Raw genomic sequence first — 21,852 nt, 5'->3', positions numbered from 1 at the left:
AGTTCTACTTTGATTTCATTTAATGGGACTTCAAAAGTGAAATGAATAGAGTCAAGAATAAGATTGAACATATATTCTTTAGTTCTCTCACTTACTAAATACGTATCTTAATGTTAACTATCACTTTCCAAACAAACTAATCTTGCTGCTGTGCTCTCATGATGAAGGAAACCAGACTTTTTCATGTGGACATTTGAAGAAACACGCTTTCAGCATTCTGTATGTTATAATATATAGAAGAAAGGACAGCGGAGAGATTAAGAGATACACAGGCACAGAAGTAAAACCGCTGAGACAGTCCTAGAGTGACAGTGAAAATTAAAAGATTTATCATACTCCAGTGAAATGTCACTTACACTCTCAGAAACGCTAATTAATTCACTGGAGGTTTCAAACGCCTCAGATTCCCTAAGTTTCTGTATTTTAGTTTTGATTACACCTTGCAAAATTTGTTATGTTTTCACTGCGTTCTCACACCCACCTCCCACCCCAGAAGATTCTACCTGAGCAACATAGCCAAGTTGTCCTTTAAACTTACAGCAACGAGCGTCATCCAGTGAGAGAGATCTACATATTCATGTCTAAATCTATGCTGGTCTCCCTCAGCTCCCCTACAGGCAGTACTTCAAAACAGGCACTTCCAGGACACCAGTAATCTTACCCCAAGACAAACTCTAAACCGAGCTACGTGAATCGCACCCGAGACGCCCCTTTCCTTCCCTTGACTACGGAAGAGGGCTGGGGCCTTAGCTGAGACAGAGACAACTACAATTCATCATGATGAGTTTCAACCTATGCTCTGTAACCAATAGAAACGCAAAGCAGGGACCACCTCCCACCTTAATTAAGCAAGTATTCTGGATGAGGCTGGAGCAACCTGGTCTAATAGAAGGTGTCCCTGCCCATGGCAGGGGGGTGGGAACTTGCTGATCTTTAAGGTCCCTTCCAACCCAAACCATTCTATGATTCTCAGGACACCTGCTCCTGGGAGAAGACTTAATAGTTAGCAGCTGGTAAGGCAGGCTCCACACTTTGGCCACCACAGTAATCTTTGCATAAGGAGCACAAGGCAAGGAGCACGTGGCAGAAGTTGCCCGTCTCTTAAACATTTAAGTGTGTCTACAAGAAATGCCCAGCTCCTCAGAACCCTTCCTTGACAAAAATGACGTTATGGAAACTAGTGATTATTGTCTGAAATGTTCTCAGCAGAGGTCTCAGAAGAGATGCACAAAAGATGTAATGATTTCACTGTGTAGGATTTCTAAGCAGGGATAGATAGCTGTCTTTGTGAAGGTGCGGCTGCCAAAGGAGGAGCAGGCAGAAGGAAAGAATAATAACTGAGCTTTAGTTTGTTCAAGTAAAGAGTCACTGTTCTGAATTTCAGAAGTTTTAGGGAAATTAAACAAAACCACCACAAAACAACAAATACACCACCACTCCCCAGAAAATAACCTATCATGTGATTTTTCCAATTCAAGGTAAGGGCAAGGAAAAGAACAGTAATTTGCTTCAACTCCTCTTCTGAAGAATAAACACACTTAAGTGAGACTGATTTATTTTGTAATCGAGTGATTAAGTGAGACTGACAATTGTGGCAGAAATAATTTAGAAAAAAGAAAGGAGGCAAGACTTTTGTACTTTGTCTTCAGTGCATAAAATACAACATAAAGAAGCTAAGCAAGAAAAAAATTTAGATACAAAAGTAGTATGAGCAGAATGAAATATTCTACACCAGGAGTCCTCAAACTATGACCCGCGGGCCAGATATGGCCCCCCAGGGTCCTCAATCCGGCTCCCCGTATTTACAGAACCCCCACACCACCCCCACCCCCACCGAGGGTTGGGGGGGAAACCAAGCAGACACAGATGACATCCTGCCACCTAATCTGTGCACCGGCCCCCTGTTTAAAAAGTTTGAGGACCCCTGTTCTACACAATACTTTTGACTGATCTTTGAGTTTAAAACCTTAACCTGGAACAACATGAGACCAAGGCCTGGGATACTACTTCTTAACAAGGTCTCAGTGCTTTAATATCATTGTCCAAGTTTTGCTTAATCAAAAAAACAAAAATGAGAGTTAGCCTCACACCGAGGGCAAATGTTTTTCTCCTTGCCCTTTAACCTCAACAGAAAGGCTACCCAGAAAATCACCAGGGGACACACAAAATCTGGAGGAAGGACACAAATACCAAACAGAAACTCCTTCTGCTTTAAAGGTCCATCTTCCTTTTAGACTTGACACTTTCTAACTCTCACTTGAGATATACACACGGCAGAGTATTGTAGAAAAATATTTAAAAGTCTCACTTTAAAATCTATTTTTGAAAAGCAAATGCAGAACTTTTTTTTCATACCTGTTGGATAGCAGGCTTGTGAGTACAGCACTGAAGATGCAGAGCTGCTACAATTTGCAATGGATGCGGCAACGCTTTGAGTCCCTTGCTGAAGCGGCGGAAGAGAAGCAACAGGCTGGAGTGTGTACGTGGCTCCTGTTGGAAGTGTCTGGAGTACCGGAAAGGCAGCCCCTTTATCTGGAAAAGCTGGGGAAGCCCCTTGCCCTGGCAGCAACCCAAGTGGTCCTTGCTGGATCCAAGTGGAAGGGACTGGAGTCAGATCTAATCTTTGTGCTGGTAAAGTGCTGGGGGCTTGGTGCGAGGTTGCCATGTAGGAGTAAGGAGAGAAAACACCTTGACCGTAAAGTTGATGAAACTGTCCTACAGTCAGCAGTCCTGCAGTGGGTACCAAATAAAGTGAAACAAGTGTTAAGGAAAGGAGTTTTCACAGGCAAAGAAAGGCAGTATGAGGAGCCAAGGCTCTACAACATTATTTGGGAAGACTACCTTTGCTCCAGCATACTTAATCCAGAAAGGAGACTGTACTCTTAGACCCGAGCATGCAGTAACTGCTGTGTGGCACACGAGTGAAGCACCAACACAGAGGTGTCTGCGTAGCATTCAATCTCCTTAAACTGGCAGTAACAAGTTACCCATATTTAGAAATGGGCTATAAATCAAAATGTGTAGTAACTTACTAAACCAAACAAAAGCAATTTTGAAAGTACTGTGTGTTAAATCAGACAATACATTTTTAAAAAGGGACATCATAAAGCAAGACTTGACCAAACTCCACTACTGACAGCTCACAAACAGCTAAGGGAAGGGCAATGTCAAAATCCTCCAAAGGACTTTGCAAGTACTTTATGACAAGTCATTTATTTGGTCAAGAAAAAAAATTCAAAGCCAATTTTTTCTCAGTCAGCTCAACTAGTTCAGTGCAGACTAAAGTATCCCAGACTTCACCATTCTGTTATTTCCTAGATAGTCCTTTTATTCTTCTCTATTATTTTATAGTTTCCTCTCTCAGACAGTTACTGTTTCATGAAATGGTATTTGCTTTTATACCACGACTGCTCAATTTCTGTTTTGGTGACTTTGTTGAAACACTGACAGTAACACCGCAAACGCCTGTGCTCATTGATTTCTGTAAGAACTACTGCATTTGTGACTCCCCTGCAGGATTGCATTTAGCCATCAGAATTACAAGTTTCAGGATGGTTCATGTCAATAGGGTTTATCTAGAAGCCAGGCTTGCTCAGACCTGTGGTTTCCAATTCTCACTCAAAAGGACTTTTTTTAAAAATAGCCTCACATTTAACTCTTGCACTCCTCTGATGAAAACTAATTCAAGAAATCAGTAACATACAGTCATTATTCTGCAAGTTCACATTTAACCATTAAGAATCACTAATTAAATACCAGCTGACCTTGAAAATTTGCTAAGACTTAATGTATAGGACTGTTTATTTCCTGTTCAGTATTTTCACCATTTATAAACAGAGAAGGAACAGGGGTATGAAAATTCTTTTGTTTATATTTACCTTTGGATAGGGACATGAAGATTATCTAGTTCTAACACATAAACAAGACACCACAGGATGCCAAGTTACCAACCTCCAGTTGCTGTACAGGAATTGTTCCTGAATGTTTAACACAGCGTTACATGCTGCAAGACACTGGGAACAGACTGACACTTTGCAAACAAAAGTATCTCTTATCTATCAAATTACCTCACATTTACAGCAAAGGCATGCCCCTAAATAGTCAATACAGAGCGCACAGTGCATTGTCAGCCTGTCAGAACTTGACTGCATAGAAACCCTAATGTTTTCCTTGTTCTGTCTTTCTAGAAAACGAGACTCCTAGAGCGAAAGCTCTGAAACTGCAGCCATAAAAACAGAGAACAAAAAAAGTCATCTCTTTCTAATAATTTCGTTTACCAATGGTCTGCATTACATCAGACAAACCACATTTCATTGAAGTCTGCAATGACTCAGCATTAACAACGTTAACGTCACATCATTAATTTAAATGCTTCCTAGCCTCCCTACTGAAATAAGTTCCATCCCTTCTCAGATGCTTCATTTTGTTTTCTTGGTATTGCACGTGCAGTTCCACACACATCATGGAAAACACCACTTGAATTAGATGACAGTTCCTACCCTGAAACAGTAACCAAGAGTATGGTGATACCCTACTCTGCTCTAAATGCCAGCCGGTGCTGCAGAGAGCAGTACTGTCAACTGCTTCTCCCCTTCTCCTGGTCGCACAGTCCTGTCGCTTCTCCGCACCTTACAGCTCTGCACCCATGGGGTGCATCACCCGGGTCAAAGAGCCAGCCACAAATAGGCTATTAAAGTCTTCTCTGATCATTGCGCTGAACCAACATGTAGCTGTATCAGCTGCAAGGAAGATGACAGTTAACATGCCACCAAGGGAATGGGAAGCAGGAGTGCTCTTCTGGCAGCAGCCCACAGTTAGAGCAGCCCAAGAGCACTGCAAAGCAAGATATTCACATCTTCCTTACACAGCGCCAACTACAAAGCTTTCGGGCCAATACAAAATTTGTGGAATAATCCTGAGGGCCAGACTTGTCTTGGGAAAACTCAGATCCTCTCAAAGAGGGCTAGAAAGAAAGAAAACATGTTCTAGGGCTTTTCAGCAGTATTATTTTCTAATTAGCTCTCACCTACTCATTCAATCCGTTTTAAAAACTGCAAAGCTTGTGAATTCTTTTTCAGGAGACAACTGACAAAAATCTTACTACCAGGTCTTGTCTCCTTTGCACAAAACTAACAGGATGCTCTAGTTATCACTTCACATGACTCACTGTTTCACACACATTTAATGACAGCTTATTAAGCATCCCTACTGATGGGCATCCTTACTGACGGGCAAGAAGCAGTAACGTTCAACTGGTAGAGCTGTGCCAGCTCCACAGAGATCTGGCAAGGGTGTTCTTAGTGTAGTATGCAATGGAGACTGTACTATAGTCTACATACTATACATGAAATACATGTGAACCATGCTACTCATGCTTACTGGCAGCAGATCTACCTGCATAAACAACAACTGCTTCCCTACACCAGGTGAAATGAGATGCCACCGGCAAGGACAGGTAACCCTTCTCCCTCAGGGGAGTGTTGACTTTCAAAACTCATGCCACCCAGCGCTTCTCAAAAACCCACCAAGGCCCCACATGGCCCACTCCGACTCACCAGGCCTGTTGGCATTGCTGAGCGTCGAGGGCGGAGGCAGCGGCTGCCCGTTCAGCGGCGTGCCAAGCAAGCGCTGGAAGCGGTTGGGTGGGCAGCTGGTCACATCCAGGCCTGCTGCCATCTTCACCTTGTTGCCTTTCATCAGGCGCTTCAGGTGGATGAGGAGGTCGGGGCGGTCGCGGCGAAAGTGGGGGCTGCGGAAGTGATGCAGGGGCCCGGTGCCGTTGCCACCGTTGCCTTGTGCACCCTCTGGGCCCGGCCCGGGCCCCGGCCCCACCACACTGCCCCCCGGCAACATCCCCACCTCGCGGAAGCCATAGAGATTGAGCCGCCGGATGAAGCCGCTGAAGCTCTTGCTCTTGAAGAAACCGGCGGCTGCCGCTGCCCCGCCGCCACCCGGCTGCGCGGCGAGGGCCGGCCCGGCGCCCAGCAGCCCGCACTCAGAGAGCGGCTGGTTGATGAGCAGCCCCTGGCCGGAGGCACCCAGCGAACGGAGCGGCAGCGCGGGCTGCTGACCAGCCGCCACAGTCCGGCGGGGAAGGTGTTGGCACTGACGGGGACGGGCTGCTGCGACGCGTCCGTGTCGGCAGGTGGCACCGACCGCCGCCCGCGCGGCCTCCGCTACCCCCCGCCACGCGCCGAACGGCACGTGCCCCGCCCGCGAGGCGCTGCCCGCCGCGCGCGGCCCCCGGCCCGCAGCCCCGCCGCGGCGCTGGTCCGCGCAGCGCCCCGGTCCCTCGGCACGGCACGGCCGCAGCCCGGCCCCCCCTCAGCCCCGCCATCCCCCTCAGCTCCCGCCATATCCCTCAGCCATCCCCTCCGCCCCGCCGGTCCCCTCAGCTCCGCTGCCACCAGCATCTCCCGTAGCTTCCGTGAGCAACCGGGCGGCTGAGGCCCGGGGCCGAAAGCTGCCGCTCGGGGCGGCCCCGCCGCCAGCCCGGAGCCGTCCCGGGAGCAGCCTGGAGGTCCTTGAACCACGGCGCGGGTGGGCACCGGGCCGTGGAAAGCGGCTGCAGGCGGGGCAGAGCCGGGAACACGCGTTCCCCGGCCCAGCGCCCCGCCGTGCCTGCCCGGCACCCCGGCACCGCCGCGGGACAAGGGGCGGGGCGGGTTGGATTCTGCCGAGCAGCCGAACCTGCCCGGGCCGCCGCGGGGTGCGGGCAGCGGGGGCTGGGAAGCTGCTCCTTGTGCTGGGGGTGCCCCGGGCTGGTGCGTGCCCCGCCGGGAGGGATGCTGCCGGCAGAGCAGATGTTGCGAAGCGTCGGCTTAAAAACCACTGGCACTTCACAAAAGGAAAAGCAAATTTATAAGGAGTGCAGAGGAACGCGGAACAAATCGGGAATTGTGTCACATTTGCCCTGAAATCCCCCAGACCTGTGCAGTTCTGATCCCCACACCAGAACAGATCAGGTGGAGTTAAAATGGGGCAGAGAAAATCAGCAGTGAGGATAAGAACTAACTTCAGTGGAAGGAAATACTGAAGAAGGAATCTTCAGAGGGGCAGTTATTATATAAAAAGATAGGTAGTAAAGTTGTAGTTAAAGGAGGCTCTCTGATATCCAGGCAGCAGCAGAAACGGTTCTGATTTTACAGCAAGGCTGACCACAATTGTGAGTTTTCTTTTGCATGCTCACACCTGGAAGCCAAACCAGAACAGCTGCACACACAGCAGGACAATTGCTCAGCACATCTACACCAACAGAGCTCTCCTAAAGCACACTTGGAGTCATTCATACCCCAAGTCAACATCTACAGTGGAACCTGGCCACAAGCTTTGACTCAATGTCATTTTGGGGTCAAACTGACACACACTGAAGAACTAGCAAAACATGTCTCCTCCTCTGCCACATCAGGTATCATGCTCCTTCAGTTGAGCTATAACCGTTACATTATTTCCCAAATGCAAAGCCAAAGAGAGAAAATAAAACCACAGCATGCTCCTTAAAAAGCAAATATGTTCATTGTGACCAAGGGAAGATGTGACCATGGTCCTTCAAACTTTCGGGATGCCTAGGTGGGACTGAACGGTGCTTGTGAACAAAGAACATGCCTGCTCGTTAAGACAGGCTGGTCAAGTTTACCACCAAAACTCTACATCAGCATTTGCCAACCCCGTCCAGCTTTGGGTTGCCAGAGCCGCACTCGGTTCACTTGAAAGTGTCTCCTAGTAGTGGCCAGTACTAAGCTCAGAACTGTACCTCCCTGACGCCTACATGGAAGAAAACTCAAACTGTGCCCCCTTCTCCTTAAGGTGCCTTAGAGCTTGTGACAGGAATTTCATCCCACTGCTTGGAAAAGCTCCAACGTTGCAGCTGAAGGGAACTGGAGTTCCCTGGGTCTCAGAGTAATTCTAGAGCTAAAGCGATCACAGACACGAACTCTAGATCAGACGATACATGCCAGCACTCACCACCGACCCAGGGTGGCAACCTCCTTCTGTCCTACCCAAAGGTTTCAAACCCAACACACTGTCTTCCTACGGCAGGAAGCTACCTTACTTACAATTCGTAACACTATTAACGCGTTCCTTGAGACGGGACTGCAGATACATTATGCAGGCAACCAGGCCACCATTTGGAAGCAGCACTGGAGCCTTATGGTGAGAAATTTATTCTACAACGGAGAGCGCCATAGTGAATAAATAAGACTGAGACAGGGTCTTTAACCTCGAGGGAAAAGCACGCAGCAGATCAATGATTGTTGAACCAGCAGGCAGAATTCTCAGAAAAAAGCAACCCCTAACTATTAACAAGAAAGAGAAGACTATTCCTCTTAATAAAAGCACAGCCGTGCTGAAACAAGTCGACACTATATGTACTCACCTGTCCTCCTCCCAAATGAAGGTGTACAGGCAACATGTTTCTCTGGAAATGATGTGCTCAGGGCATCAGGTTTTCTTATCCCATCCTTTCACGGTGTCACCTTTAAAAATCAAGAACAGGTCAGTTGTGGTGTTGGCTTGGGAGATTCCCGTGCCTGGGGAAAGTCAATAATTCCGCAGTAGTAAGTGCCTGTTTGGATACAGACCTGTCTGAGGTGCCCCCTGCCTCCAGACATCTCCCTGGACCCCTAGCAGCACCTACACGTGCATGGAGGAAAAGAATGACAGGGAACAGGCCAGAGAAAGGGGGGGTGGGGGTCGGGGGGAGAAGATAAAAAAAGAAGTAGTAAACCAAAAAAGAGAGACAGATACAGATCAGGACAGAGATGTAAAGGGAAAACCTGCCCTGGGCTGCAGGACAGAGATGGAGGATGAAGAAAAGGGGAGAAGGAAAGGGAGTAGGACAAAAGCGGAGAGAGTAAAAGAGAAGGAAGCAGCAGAATGAGAGAGAAAGACAGAAGGGAAGAGGGAGCAGGACAGAAGAATAGAATGTAGAGCTACAGGGAATCAAAACATGATGGGTTTGTATGGCAAGGTTTGGGAACGGGGAGGAAAAGGAGGAGAAAGAAGAAGCAGCAAGAAGAAACAATGTGATGCTGTTCCCCATCCCCCTGCGGGGAGGAGACAGGGAAATCGGGAGTAAAGTTAAGCCCAGTAGAAAGGGGGCTGGAGGGAGGGTGTTTTGAAGATTTGCTTTTCCTGCACATTCTCCTGCTCTGACTTGACTGACTGCTAATCAATCGCACTGATTTCCCCAGGTTCAGTCCGTTTTGCCCACGGAGGTAATGGCGGAGTGACCTCCCCATCCCTGTGCCGACCCGTGAGCTTTTTGTTATACTCTGTCCCCCCTGCCCAGCGGAGGAGGGGGAGCGGTAAGAGCAGCTTCGGTCCAGCCCGGGTCACCCCCCCACCACACACAAAATCACAGCAGCACAGGGAAGGGGAGGGGGGGCAGAGGAGGGGCGCGGGGGGCTTGGGACACACAAGAGGGGAGACAGGGTCCCACGGACCAGGACTCACCACAGCTCTCGCTTTTGGTACCGCTGTGAAAATGTGACAGTTCAGACGCGCCTTTCCCCCTCTCTCCTCCCTCCCTCCCGCAGAACGCCGGCCGCTCGGCTCCCCCAGCCCGGTAACCCCGGGTGTCTCACGGCTCTTCCTCGCAAGACGCGGCCTCCCGGACACGGCGCGTCGCTCCCTCGCGCACCGGGGGCCGCCCCAGGCTGTGGGTGACACACGGACCCCGCTGTGCACGCTGGCACCCGGCTGCTGCGGGCTGCGGGGCTGGTCCCCCCCCCCCCCCGCAGGGCCAGGCTCTCTGTGCCCGCAGCAGGAGGCAGCTGCTGGCCGCCTGCCCTCGGGTTCCCTCTCCTCCGCCTCCCCCCGGCCGACCCGGCTCCTGCCCGCAGCCGGGCCGTGCCCCCGCTCCCCTCCCGCACCCGCGCCGCGGGGCCGAGGCCGGGCAGGGACAACCCCCGCCAGCCCGAGGCGGCGCGGCCCCCGGCAGAGGGACAGAAGCACAAGTGACCGTGACCGGCGCCGCTCGGCCCTGCCCGGAGCCGCTCCCGCCGCAGGCCCTTCCCGAGCGGCAGCGGGGGGCCGGCTGGCGGCCGCCACGGCAGCGCCGGGGGCACCTGGGGCTGGGACCCGGCTGCGGGGGACATGCTGCAGCAGATGCGGGGGCAGCGGCACGGGGCGAGCGGGGCCGCGGCAGGCTCGGGGGCTCTGGCGAGCTGGGGAGGCGCCGGCGCCCGGGGGGCGGCCTCCTGCTTCCCCGCCTCACCCCCCTCAGCCCCCGGACCCTCCGGGGCCGCCCGCACCCGGCTCGCGGGCGGCCGGAGTCCCCCGTGCCGCCCCCCGAGGTGGCCGGCGGGCAGGAGCCATCCCACCCACCGCCGCAGGGTCGGCTCGCCTCTCCCTCGCCCCCGGCCCTCCTCGCCGCCGCCACGGCCCGAACCGGCGCGCCGCCGTGCTGCTCCTGCAGCGCGCACGCCGCGGGGGCCAGCGCTGGCCGCGCACGCCGGGCTGCAGGGCTGCGCGCCGAGCGCCCGTCGGCACCGCGCTCGGGGGGCGGCAACGGCAGCTCCGTACCGGGAGGCAGCAACGGACCCGGCCGCACCACCCCGCAGGCAGCGCGGGATCGCGATGCCGTTAACGGCGGCCGGCAGCGCCGGCGGGGAGGCGCCACCGCGCATGCGCGTCGCCGGGGCTGCAGCACCGATTTTTGGCCGCCGGGTAACAGCAGCGGATCTCCCCCCAACCGGGCGGCTGCAGTACCCACTTTCGGTCGCCAGGTGGCAGCAGCGCCCCACCAACCCTGTGCTGAGCACTGGCCGGGCGAGCACTGGGCGGGATCTCATCCCAGTTTACACCACCGGACCCCGGGAATGCTCGCTGCGGCTGCAGGGTTCCCTTCGCTCTGCCCTTTGCCCACTCGCAGCCTGGGCTTTAATACTTATTGCCTCCGTATGCAAAATCACCCACGTGCCTCAGGCATTTCAATCCTTTGCATCTGACAGCTTTAACAGTCGGCTGGTTCTTTCTGTCCCTGCCCCTGTCCCATCACCGACGGAGAAGCAGCAGCACAGGGAACCTGTGGCAGAACTGAGGGGGTGTGGTGTGTCTTACGGATAAGCCTTAGCGATTGCTGTTGTTCCAGGAGAAATTCACACAGCCGTGGGTACCACTGGGTTTGCTTTAGTCACAACCCAGAGCTGGGCCACCATCCCAGTGAGTGGCAGAGAGCAAAGGGATACAGCACGGCTTATATACACTTCATCAAACCATTACTCAATGTCTGAAGTTTTTAGGAGTTTCCTTTGGTCCTGTCGGTTCTGTGAATCCATCACCTGACTCTGTCCCAGATGATTGATCTATTCGGTTCCAGGCTCCTCCTCGGATCGTGATCTCTGCCAGCTTTAACTCACACACTCCTTCAAGCACACTTAATCTTTTAACAAGCAATTCCTATTCAGGTATACTAATTTTTCTAAAAACACCTGCATTTCTGAGAGCACCTTTTTTGAGTACACAAATTGATCATCTGTTGTTTCTCTATTCTCCCACTGACTAACTTGACTGAGTTTTAAACCAGCCTTGGATTAGGGCTATACAAGGACAAGGCCTCATTCTGCCATTTAGCAGCTTCAACACTTCAAATTTCTTAATTCAAAACACATTTTCTTTAACAATTCCCTCCTTTTATCATTGCATACCTGCAATAGCTGAATAGCTAACATATTTCCAAGTTCTTTCTTGTAATTTTGCTACTAAGACAGTCACACACATTATACAACATTGCATTAATACAATCACAGACACAACTATAAAAATCACAACAGTTATTATAATGATCAGTTTCTTTAACCATGTTGATAGGTTAGGGAACTAAGGTGTTAATTCCTTGATACCAATATGCATGGTTTCTCAAATCTGAAAAATAATTTTGCAAATACAATAAATACTGGGTTACCTGTTCATCTCCATCCAACAAACTTGTCTTTGCTGGGACATAAGTTCCCGGTACTGCTATAATCCTTCCAAAAAGAATTTCTGCTGGAGAAACTCCAGTTGGCTGCCTGGGAGTATTTCTTATATCGCATAAAACTAAACTTGAAGCTTCACATCATTTTAACCCAGTCTGTATACAAACCTTGACTAATTTCTCTTCGAGAGTTCTACTCATCCTCTCTACCTGTCCTGAGGATTCTGGATGATAGGGAGTATGTAATTGGGATCGAATTCCTAATGAATGATAAATCTCAATTAATACAGCTCCAGAAAAATGAGTGCCCCTGTCACAATTAGTTACCTCTGGAACACCATATCTGGGAATAATTTCCTTTAAGAGAGCTTTAACAATCGCTTTTGAGTCATTTTTCCCAGTAGGGAAAGCCTCCCCCCACCATGACAATTGATCAACAACAACTAGTAGGAATGTGAACCCCATCACTTTGGGCAGCATAATCAGCCTGAAGCTTTTGAAAAGGATACGTTGGAGGTGGCTTTCCCAGCAGTGTCTTCATTCTTTAAGAGGCAGATTCTTTACATAGCCAACAGCTCTCACAAATTCTTTTGGCTGCTGCATAAATTCCAGGCGTTGCCCACAATCGTTGGATTTTGAGAGCAATACTTTCCGGCCCTCCATGAGATCCACCGTGCTGCCAGCGAGTGATAGGTAATAAACAGAGCATTTTTGCTCGGTACGAGTGCAAAACTGAGCAGTTCATTTTCTCACCACAGAAAGCATTTCAATCCTTTGCGTCTGACGGCTTTAAAAGTCGGGTGGCTTTTTCTGGCCATGCCTCCACCCCATTACCTGAGGTGAAGCAGCAGCACAAGGAACCTGTGGAAGAGGTTTTTTTTCTACGGATAAGCCCCCCTGATTGCTGTATCAGTCTGCATGTGGCATCAGGGCTGTGGGAGTGACAGCAGTGCGTCAATGGCTGCTAACAAGGATGATTTAAAAAAAAAGAAAAGAAAAAAAAAAGACAAAACCCCAACCTAAGGCAACACAGACAACAGCCTGAAGGCAGGAGAGAAGAGGCTGACAGCTGCTGTGTGAGAGCGCAGCCCTGTTCAGCAGAACAGTGCATCCAGGCAGACCAGGTGCGAGTGGCTGACCTGCAAACGAGCACGCACTGGTGATCCTTGGGTTTTGCTGTGCTGTTTGCACCTTTCCTCACCTCTGTACTATCAGTGATCTGCTCTCCTAACCCTGCATGCACACAAGGCTTCCTGTGCAGGGCTTGTCACCTGCGTAAGAGACACTGCACAATGTTACTTACCACCCTGTCTTCCACCATGCAAAGGAATTAGATGTAAAGCAGAGATAATCTCCATCCTTTATTGGATGCGGGGGAGGGGGGGGACACAAGGAACACTTGACTTGAAGGCTGAGGAAAAGGCTGAGGTACTTAATGCCTTCTTTGCTTCAGTCTTTAACAGGAAGACCAGTTGTTGTTGGGGTACCCAGCCCCCCAACCTGGAAGACAGGGACAGGGAGCAGAATGAAGGCCCCACAACCCAAGAGGAAATGGTCGCTGACCTGCTACACCACTGAGACACACACAAGTAAGTGTATGGGGCCAGATGGGATCCACCCGAGGGTACTGAGGGAGCTGGCAGAAGTGCTCACGGAGCCGCTTTCAATCATTGATCAGCAGCCCTGGCTAACCAGGGAGGTCCCAGCAGACTGGGGTTAGCCAGTGTAAGGCCCATCTACAAGAAGGGCAGGAAGGAGGATCTGGGAACTACAGACCTGTCAGCCTGACCTCAGTGCCAGGAAAGGTCATAGAGCAGATCGCCTTGAGTGCCACCATGCAGCACATGCAGGACCACCAGGTGATCAGGCCCAGCCAACACGGGGTTATGAAGGGTCCTCCTTGACAAACCTGATCTCTTTCTGTGACAAGATGACCTGCTTAATGGGTAAGGAAAAGACTGTGGATGTTGTGTACCTGGACTTCAGTAAAGCTTTCGACACTCATTCCCACAGAATTCTCCTGGAGAAACTGGCTGCTTGTGGCTTGGACAGGTGTAATTTTCCTTGGGTAAAAAACTGGCTGGATGGCTGGCCCCAAAGGGTGGTGGTGACTGAAGTTACATCCTGCTGGCAGCCAGTCACAAGTGGTGTTCCCAGGGGCTTGGTACTGGCACTACTCCTGTTTAACATCTTTATTGATGATCTGGACAATCGGACTGAGTGCACCCTCAGTAAAGTTCATAGATGACCCCAAGCTGGGGGACAGGAGACTCCGCAGAGGGATCTGAGCAGGCTGGACTGATGGGCCAAGGCCAGTTGTACGAGGTCCCACAAGGCTCGGTGCCCTTGGGTCACAGCCACCCCATGCAACACTATGGGCTTGGGGAACAGTGACTGGGAAGCTGCCTGGGGGAAAAGGGCCTGGGGGTGCTGGTTGACAGCCAGCTGAACATGAGCCAGCCCTGTGCTCAGGCGGCCACGAAGGCCAACAGCATCCTGGCTTGTACCAGAAACGGTGGGGCCAGCAGGACCAGGGCAGCGATCGTTCCCCTGTACTTGGTGGCACTGGTGAGGCAGCACCTCAAATCCTCAGTGCAGTTTCCAGCCCCTCACTACAGGACAGACATTGAGGTGCTGGACCGTGTCCAGAGACGGGCAATGGGGCTGGGGAAGGGGCTGGAGCACGGCTGATGGGGAGCAGCTGAGGGAACTGGGAGAGTTCAGCCTGGAGAAAAGGAGGCTCAGGGACGACCTCCTTGCTCTCTACAACTACCTGAGAGGAGGCTGGAGTGGGGTGGCTGCTGGTCTCCTCTCCCAGGTAACAAGCAACAGGACAAGAAGAAATGGCCTCAAGCTGTGCCAGGGGAGGTTTAGGTTGGATATGAGGAGAAATTGCCTCCCTGAAAAGGTTGTCAAGCATTGGAACAGGCTGCCCAGGGACTCGGTAGAGTCACTGTCCCTGGAGTATTTAAGAGATGCGTAGGCATGGCACGTAGGGGCACAGATCAGTGGTGGACTTGGCAGTGCTAGATCAACAGTTGCACTTCATGATCTTAAAGGTTTTTTCCAATGTGCACATTTTTGTGAAAGGGAAAAAAATGAGTCATGCACCAGCACGTTATACAAAGTCTCCCTGACATAGAGGGAACATCGTGGCTGTCTCAACCACAGCCTGATGCAGAGAAGTAAACACAAAATGGCAGCAGTTTGCAGCAGAGCTCTGGAAGAGTTGTTAATGTATCTCAGCAAGGCAGACACAGTTCCACCCTGATGGCCACACATGGGATGGAGTCTATTAGAGCTGGACAAAGACCTGAACTTGGCAATGCCTGAAACAGCCTTTCCAGAAGCTGAGACACCCAACTTTTTTTCTGGAAACTAAATTGCAAGGAAATTAAATACAATGAAAGCACAGGGAGTTGACATAGCCTCAAACAGCAGCTGGCCTTAACGATTCTTATATCTACACAAATGTAAGACCAGAGGAGCTTTCTAGCTTTCTGTACCTTCAGCAAGTGGTACTTTCTTGACAATGTTCCTAAAATTGGCATTCTTTTGCCAGTTTGACAAGGAACTCACCCTTTGCTAGGAACTCACAAGGCCTTGCTGTTTGGGAGGGGAAAAGTGATGGGGTATGCAAGCCCTGGCTGAACCAACTACTTAGGGAAGCCTTCAGGTCTCTGTCCCATGATGGTAAATACAGCATGCATCTTTATTAGCAAATCTGTAGCCTTCTGACATTGTGCTGTCACAGCAGAGAAACTTGTTACAGCAACCAGGGGTATAATTTAAATGTAGTTTGCAAATGTGTGGGGAAGAATGTACTCACAGACCAAGAACGTGGAAAAATAAGATGTAACTTGAAGCTAATGGAAGGAAACAGCTCACTGAGGAAACCAAAGATTGTTTTAACAGTAACAAGCCACCAGGGTGGTAGACTCTGCTACCAGGAGATGTGGTCAAGAAGGTGCTACTACAAGAGGCTTGCAGTGGTTTAGGTAGAGTAGTAATGGCGCTAATGCAGGGAAGTCCTATACATCCTGGAGGTCATTTATCCCCCAAGGGCCCCTCTCAGCCCCACTCTCACAGTTTATACAAAAGCAAAACAGAAGGAGTGTGTGCTTGGTCAAAAGGAACACACAAGGTTACACTGAAACCCCTAATTAAACTGATGCAAGATGGGTAACACCAAAATCACTATTTCTATTCATTTACAAGTATAACAAGATTAGAGAGGTGAGCAGAGTAAATAATTAACTCATTTACAGTTTGTTTTTTTTTTTTAAAAACAGAGTCATTTTAATCTCCTGGGTAATTAGCTATGCAGTTGACATTAATCACAACTACAGCAATTGTTTGAAGTATTTGACTAACCAATCCAGAGGAAAAACAGAGCCAGGCTAAACTACCTTTGCTGCATAGTTGGTCTGGGTATAGCATAACAAGTCCTCTGGCTGGCTGGATGTAACAATAAGATGGATGTAACACTTCAAATGGGGAAGATGCAGACAATGATGCTTTCAAACTGAACTGAAGAGTATTTATTAAGAATAGATTTGCTGAATTGTGATTCTCATTACTTGTGCCCTCCAGCTACTAAAGCACAAATACAATCACATGCCTGCACAGACCTGATACTAGGCATGAAGAATACCATTACACAAGTGTGTGTCTGCCAATATTGGCAGAGGCTAAAACTCCTAATGCTTTCCTTCTCATCTACAATATGAGCAGTTATTTCAATTAAGGAGGAATAATGAGCCTAAAAGATAGTCAGAACATTATTATTAAAAAATCAGGTTAGAAAAGCTCAGATACACATATTTTTTCTTGCTATTTTTCCTTCTAATAATCATGTCATAGAATCATAGAATGGTTTGGGTGGGAAGGGACCTTAAAGACCACCCAGTCCCACCCCCAGCCACGGGCAGGGACACCCCCCACCAGCTCAGGTTGCTCCCAGCCCCGTCCAGCCTGGCCTTGGGCACTGCCAGGGATGGGGCACCCACAGCTGCTCTGGGCAGCCTGTCCCAAGTCTCCCCAGCCTCACTGTAAAGAGTTTCTTCCCAATACCTGACCTAAACCTGCCCTCTTTCAGCTTAAAGCCATTACCCCCTTGTCCTGTCACTAGGCCCTTGTAAAAAGCCCCTCTCCAGCTTTCCTGTAGGTCCCTTTCAGGCACTGTAATGTCCCCCGGAGCCTTCTCCTCTCCAGGCTCTCAGCCCCAACTCTCTCAGCCGGTCCCCACAGGAGGGGTCTCCAGCCCCCTGACCATCTTCGGGCCCCCCTCTGGACTCACTCCAGCAGGTCCACGGCCTTATGTCGGTGGCCCAGGAGCTGAACGCAGCATGCCAGGTGGGGTCTCGCCCGAGCGGAGAAGAGTGGGAGAATCACCACAGCCTGCTGGCCACGCTGCTTTTGATGCAGCCCAGGATTCAGTTGGCTGCTGGGCTGCAAGCGCACACTGCAGAGCCATGTTGAGCTTCTCACCGACCAGCACCCCTAAGTCCTGGCAGGGCTGCCCTCAATCCACTCTCTGCCTAGCCTGTGTTTGTGCTTGGACATGCAGGACCTGGCACTTGGCCTTGTTGAACTTCATGAGGTGCGCATGGACCCACCTCTCAAGCCTGTCAAGGTCCCTCTGGGTGGCATAGTGGAATTCCAGTTTTCAACTCCTACTACTGGTAGCAGCGATCTTCTATTTTGTTCAATTAAGTTTGCAGAGTCTTGAAAAACTACCCAAACCAAATTTCATCACCTTTTTGAGAATGCTCACACCTACCAGCCGACACCTGGTAACCGGCCATATTAAAGTACATTCTCATCTGGTTTTGCTTTGAATTAGGCTGCTGCTTTCAAAAATGCAAATGTTAACTCCCAGAACAAACTTGGTTTGATGAGATTAAGCTTATGTGCAAACTGAAACGCAGCAGACTTTCATTACAAGAGCTCAACCATTTAAAAGCATGAAGATTACAAGATGGGGCACATTTTGTAAAACAAATATTGGAACACTGAACTTGTATTTTATTATGTTTCCCCCACTAACACTTCTACCACTGCATATAAATGAAACTCGCATTTCCTTAGCACAAAAACTGGAAACGATCAAAAATCTTTTGGACCATGACAAACTCTTGCAGGGAATCCACCTGCCTCATGGTCACGGCAATGTAAAGTTCTGATGCATGGCAACTGATCGCACTCTCTGAGCACAACCCAGATGAAAAGTAGGCTTTTCCTGTGCACACACAGGGCACTGAACTGCCACACAGGGGAGAAGCACACTCCCAGACCTTTTGTACATAGATCCCTCACACACAATGCCAGGAGATTCCCACTCCAGTGTAGAGGACACCCTGAAGGAAGAGAGGCAGTGGCTAGAATAAGCATGCATGTGCTGGCTTTTAGTAATATCAACCACTCCAAGTCCTCAGTCTGCTCCTCAAACAGTGTATTTCTTACATCTGGCATGCAAAATACTGTAATAATGAAGAACGTCCCATTTTGATTTAAATGAATGCATTTATTTCCAAATGGGAGACCATAAGTTAAATAAACACATTTCTCTCTTTGCACATGAAAGCATTGTTTTGTCACAGATGTACAGCATAATATGTTTATTTTCTCAATTGTTTTATATTTGTAAGGCACTACCAGTTATTTGGATGGGTTTGTAAGGATGAAGCAAATTGCTCTGTGGAGCTCTATTCAGGAAGCATAGTATTCCCACAAAAGCACCACAATTCTGCATGCAGCAACAGAAACTACCATAACGTTGCAGCAGCTGGCAGGGTGGATAGAGTTAGCATCATCAAAACCAGCATGACAACTCTACTCCAAACCCCCTTATATGCACAAATTAATGACAAATGTACATTGATTAGCCCTGTCCAGACTCCAAGGAACCCTGCCTTCCCTGCAATACAAGTTGGAACCTCACCACAGTTACTTGTCAGTTCATAAGGCCTGGGGAACACTTCAGCTTTTTCTTGGCCTTGCCTCAGCCTCTTAAGCCCTGCTTGCATAAACGCACCGGGGGAAATTAGGGCCCATGCTACAGCCCTACACCATGGGGAACAGCCAAGAACACAGAATGGTATCAGTAATCTGCCAGGCGGTGCATTTCGGGAGGTCAGCCACACAGAAAGCTGGGAGGAAGAAAATCCTGCCAGGGATCATATCTACATTTCAAAAGTTAGATATAAATTAATCTGTACCTATCCTTCCTACCAAGTAAGTCTCTTCTTCAGGCAAGCAGCACAGCGTAACAAGCTGTCACAGAACCACTTTACATGACTGTTTTTCACCACAACTACAGAAAGCTGAAAGTATGCACACATTCAGTGGACACTGCTGCCCCAAAATTCTAAGGCTTCTCCATCCATTTGGCAGCTTCCTACATAGCTCCCTCGACCAGTTCCCACCTGGCACACTCCAGCTTCCCAAAGCTTGACCACAAAGGCCTTCCTACCTGTCTTTAAGTCCTTCTGGTAACACAGAAATGGTTAAAAAAAAAAAAAGATAAAAAAGAAAATATGTGTTCTTAATGCAGGCTGACTAATCCAAGTTAGTTAACTCAGATTAAAGCAGGAGTGAAGACAAGGTAGCTTGCCCTGCAAGCTCAAGTAGAACATAACATAGTAATTCACATTTTAAGTCAGCTTGTCTTCTGTGATACTCAATCCGAGTGCAATGCCTTTAGCATGTGCAGGTAGATAGGTAGGTTCATACTGAGTATGTAAGGCAATAATAATGATACATAGGCAGACTAAATATCTAGATCTGATAGGAAAGCCTCCTGTTCAACTGTACCTATCTAAAACACCCCTGCAGTTCCCTATGTCAGTTGATCTGACCATTAACTAAAGACATAACTAGTTTCCACAGGTCACCTGTGGAGATGCTTCAGTTCAAGCTTCACTTTGCATACTAATGACTCTCAGCCTATGAATATGCTTTTGGGTGCTGCTTCTGTTATCATATACAAGCTCAGGTTGAACAAACCCTGCAGTTTATACAGCCTAGTTTACCAGCCTAGTTTATACAAGCAGGTGCACTGAAACTGAGCAAGAGAGAAAAATGTGTCAGCTGGAATATAGAGGGGAGCAGTGGAGAAAGGCCTTAAAGAAACAACCACCACCTGCTTCACGCCCATAGTCTCCTACAGACACAAGAGCTGCAAGTTCTGTGAAAAGCTTCAGCAGTGATCAAGATGATAACTTCAAGGTCTCGTCTCCACTGGAATCCTTTATCCAGCTACAGAGAAGTTGTTTGGGATCCCATAGTTCTTCTAAGCCCATCTGTCCATCACCTGTTTGTATGCAGCCTCATTTACAGCTTTTCTTGATGCAGTAACAGCTCAGGATCTCAGAAAATTTACTGCTTATAGCACTGATAGATAATAATAAAAACAATGTGGAAGAGCACTTGGGCTAGAAAGAAACCTCAGCTTTCTATATTCTTTTTCAGGATCATTTTAGTTTTGATCAGTCAGCTGTACTTGTGGAAGCCAGGAAAGAGGTGACTCAGTGAACACACTGAGTAGTAATTACACGCAATAATCTAATGATGGCAATGATAATTCTGCGGTAACTTGTGCACCACTGCTGAACATCATTGAAGAGACAGAAGAATAAGGAAGAGCCCTGTGATATGTTGCTGTGCTCCCTACTAGACCAGCAGAAATCCTGCTCTGTTGGAGTTGGAGGGCGGCAGAAAAGGGCAGGATAACTATAAGAGCACAGCTCTTTCAAAATGCTTTTCAGCTGAGTTCTCTAAGTTCTTTGCAAAGGTGAGTCAGACCATTATCCTTGTTTTGCACATCTCCATGTGATTTACCTGAAGCGACTTACCAAAAATGAGCCCATCATACCTCAAGATGTCCAGCCCATCTCTTTCCAATTCACAGCTTGTCCATTCATCAAGCTACAATAGATCCTCAGGAAGGCAGCAGGCCCTGACCACCGAAATGGCAGTGAGCAAACCCCAGGAAGAGCATGGGACCTGGAATGATTTTCCTGCTGCTGATTATTACCTGAGTAAATTCTAGGAAGGCTATTCTCACAAACAGCTGTCCAGAAGCAAAAGCACAGAGCAGCCCACGTGTGTCAGCATCCCTGCTGGGACAGGAAAGTAGTGGTGCTGCTGCAGGGCCAGAACATATCCACTGCACGGGTGGGCTGATCCCACTGCCAGACACAGCAAAGAGACTAATTACACAGAAGTAACTCCTACAGGAGCAAGAAAATTATCGGTGCATTTGCTAGCAAGGCAGGTGAGGTTATTACAGAATCAGGTCAGCTAAAGGTATTCACCAAATTCAGTTACACTTAGATGCTGGGCTGGTGGGGAGCAAGGGAGAAGAGGTAGCCAGTGCGGCTGGATGGGAGCACAAGAGCAGGAGAAATAGATTTACAAGGAGATGTGAAGTAGTAACTCCTCAGAATAAGGCAGCAATTTCAATGAAATACACCAATATATGGCAATCAATATGGATTGAAAATGTGTCAGTTTTACAAAACACCACCCCATTTCAAAGTAGGTCACTAAGAAACAAGCAAAAAGTGAAACGACTCACTGCAGTTAACACACTTCAAACAGAAGCTTTTTTATTTCTAGAGTTACATGACTTCATGTCTGAAATGAACAAATGGAAAAGAAAACAAATCATCCACCCAGTGCTGAATTCAGCACCACTGTTTTTCTCGGGGTGGCTGCTAAGGGTCGCTCTTGCTTAATATGGGCCACAGCAGAGATTTTTCTCCCTCAGTCATGATGTTGTGTCATCCAAATCCATCCCTTCCCCCACCTATGCTACCTAACCACCCCGCAGTACCCCAGAACACCAAACCACTAGGTAACACCTCACGTTACCTCCTCTCATCAGTCTCAAACCAAGTGGTTAATGCTTTCTGGGCTTTTATGTGCAT

General features: G+C 49.1%; 1 protein-coding gene and 1 non-coding gene across 2 annotated transcripts; both read right to left on the bottom strand.

The window, feature by feature from the left end:
• Positions 1-2,147: 2,147 nt before the first annotated feature.
• LOC121091080 (heat shock factor protein 5-like) lies at positions 2,148-5,853 on the bottom strand. Its single transcript, XM_040600279.1, has 2 exons — positions 5,556-5,853; positions 2,148-2,730 (listed from the first exon to the last, which is right to left on the bottom strand). The coding sequence occupies exons 1-2, from the start codon at positions 5,851-5,853 to the stop codon at positions 2,231-2,233; spliced, it is 798 nt and encodes a 265-aa protein (XP_040456213.1). The 3' UTR covers positions 2,148-2,230.
• Positions 5,854-7,888: 2,035 nt separating this feature from the next.
• On the bottom strand, positions 7,889-7,973 carry LOC121092110. Its single transcript, XR_005829191.1, has one exon. It is a non-coding gene; the product is annotated as a small nucleolar RNA SNORD45 (small nucleolar RNA).
• Between the last annotated feature and the right edge of the window lie 13,879 nt (positions 7,974-21,852).

Source organism: Falco naumanni, chromosome 7, assembly GCF_017639655.2.
Source record: "Falco naumanni isolate bFalNau1 chromosome 7, bFalNau1.pat, whole genome shotgun sequence".
NCBI lineage: Eukaryota > Metazoa > Chordata > Aves > Falconiformes > Falconidae > Falco > Falco naumanni.
The sequence above is the reverse complement of the archived record's forward strand: the minus strand, read 5'-3'. Positions and strand labels throughout refer to the sequence as shown.

Coding starts and splice junctions, on each gene's coding strand:
- LOC121091080 (XM_040600279.1), bottom strand. CDS start 5,853: ATGTTGCCGGGGGGCAGTGTGGTGGGGCCGGGGCCCGGGCCGGGCCCA. Junction 2,731..5,555: donor CAGCAATGCCAACAGGCCTG/GTGAGTCGGAGT, acceptor TACCCACTGCAG/GACTGCTGACTGTAGGACAG.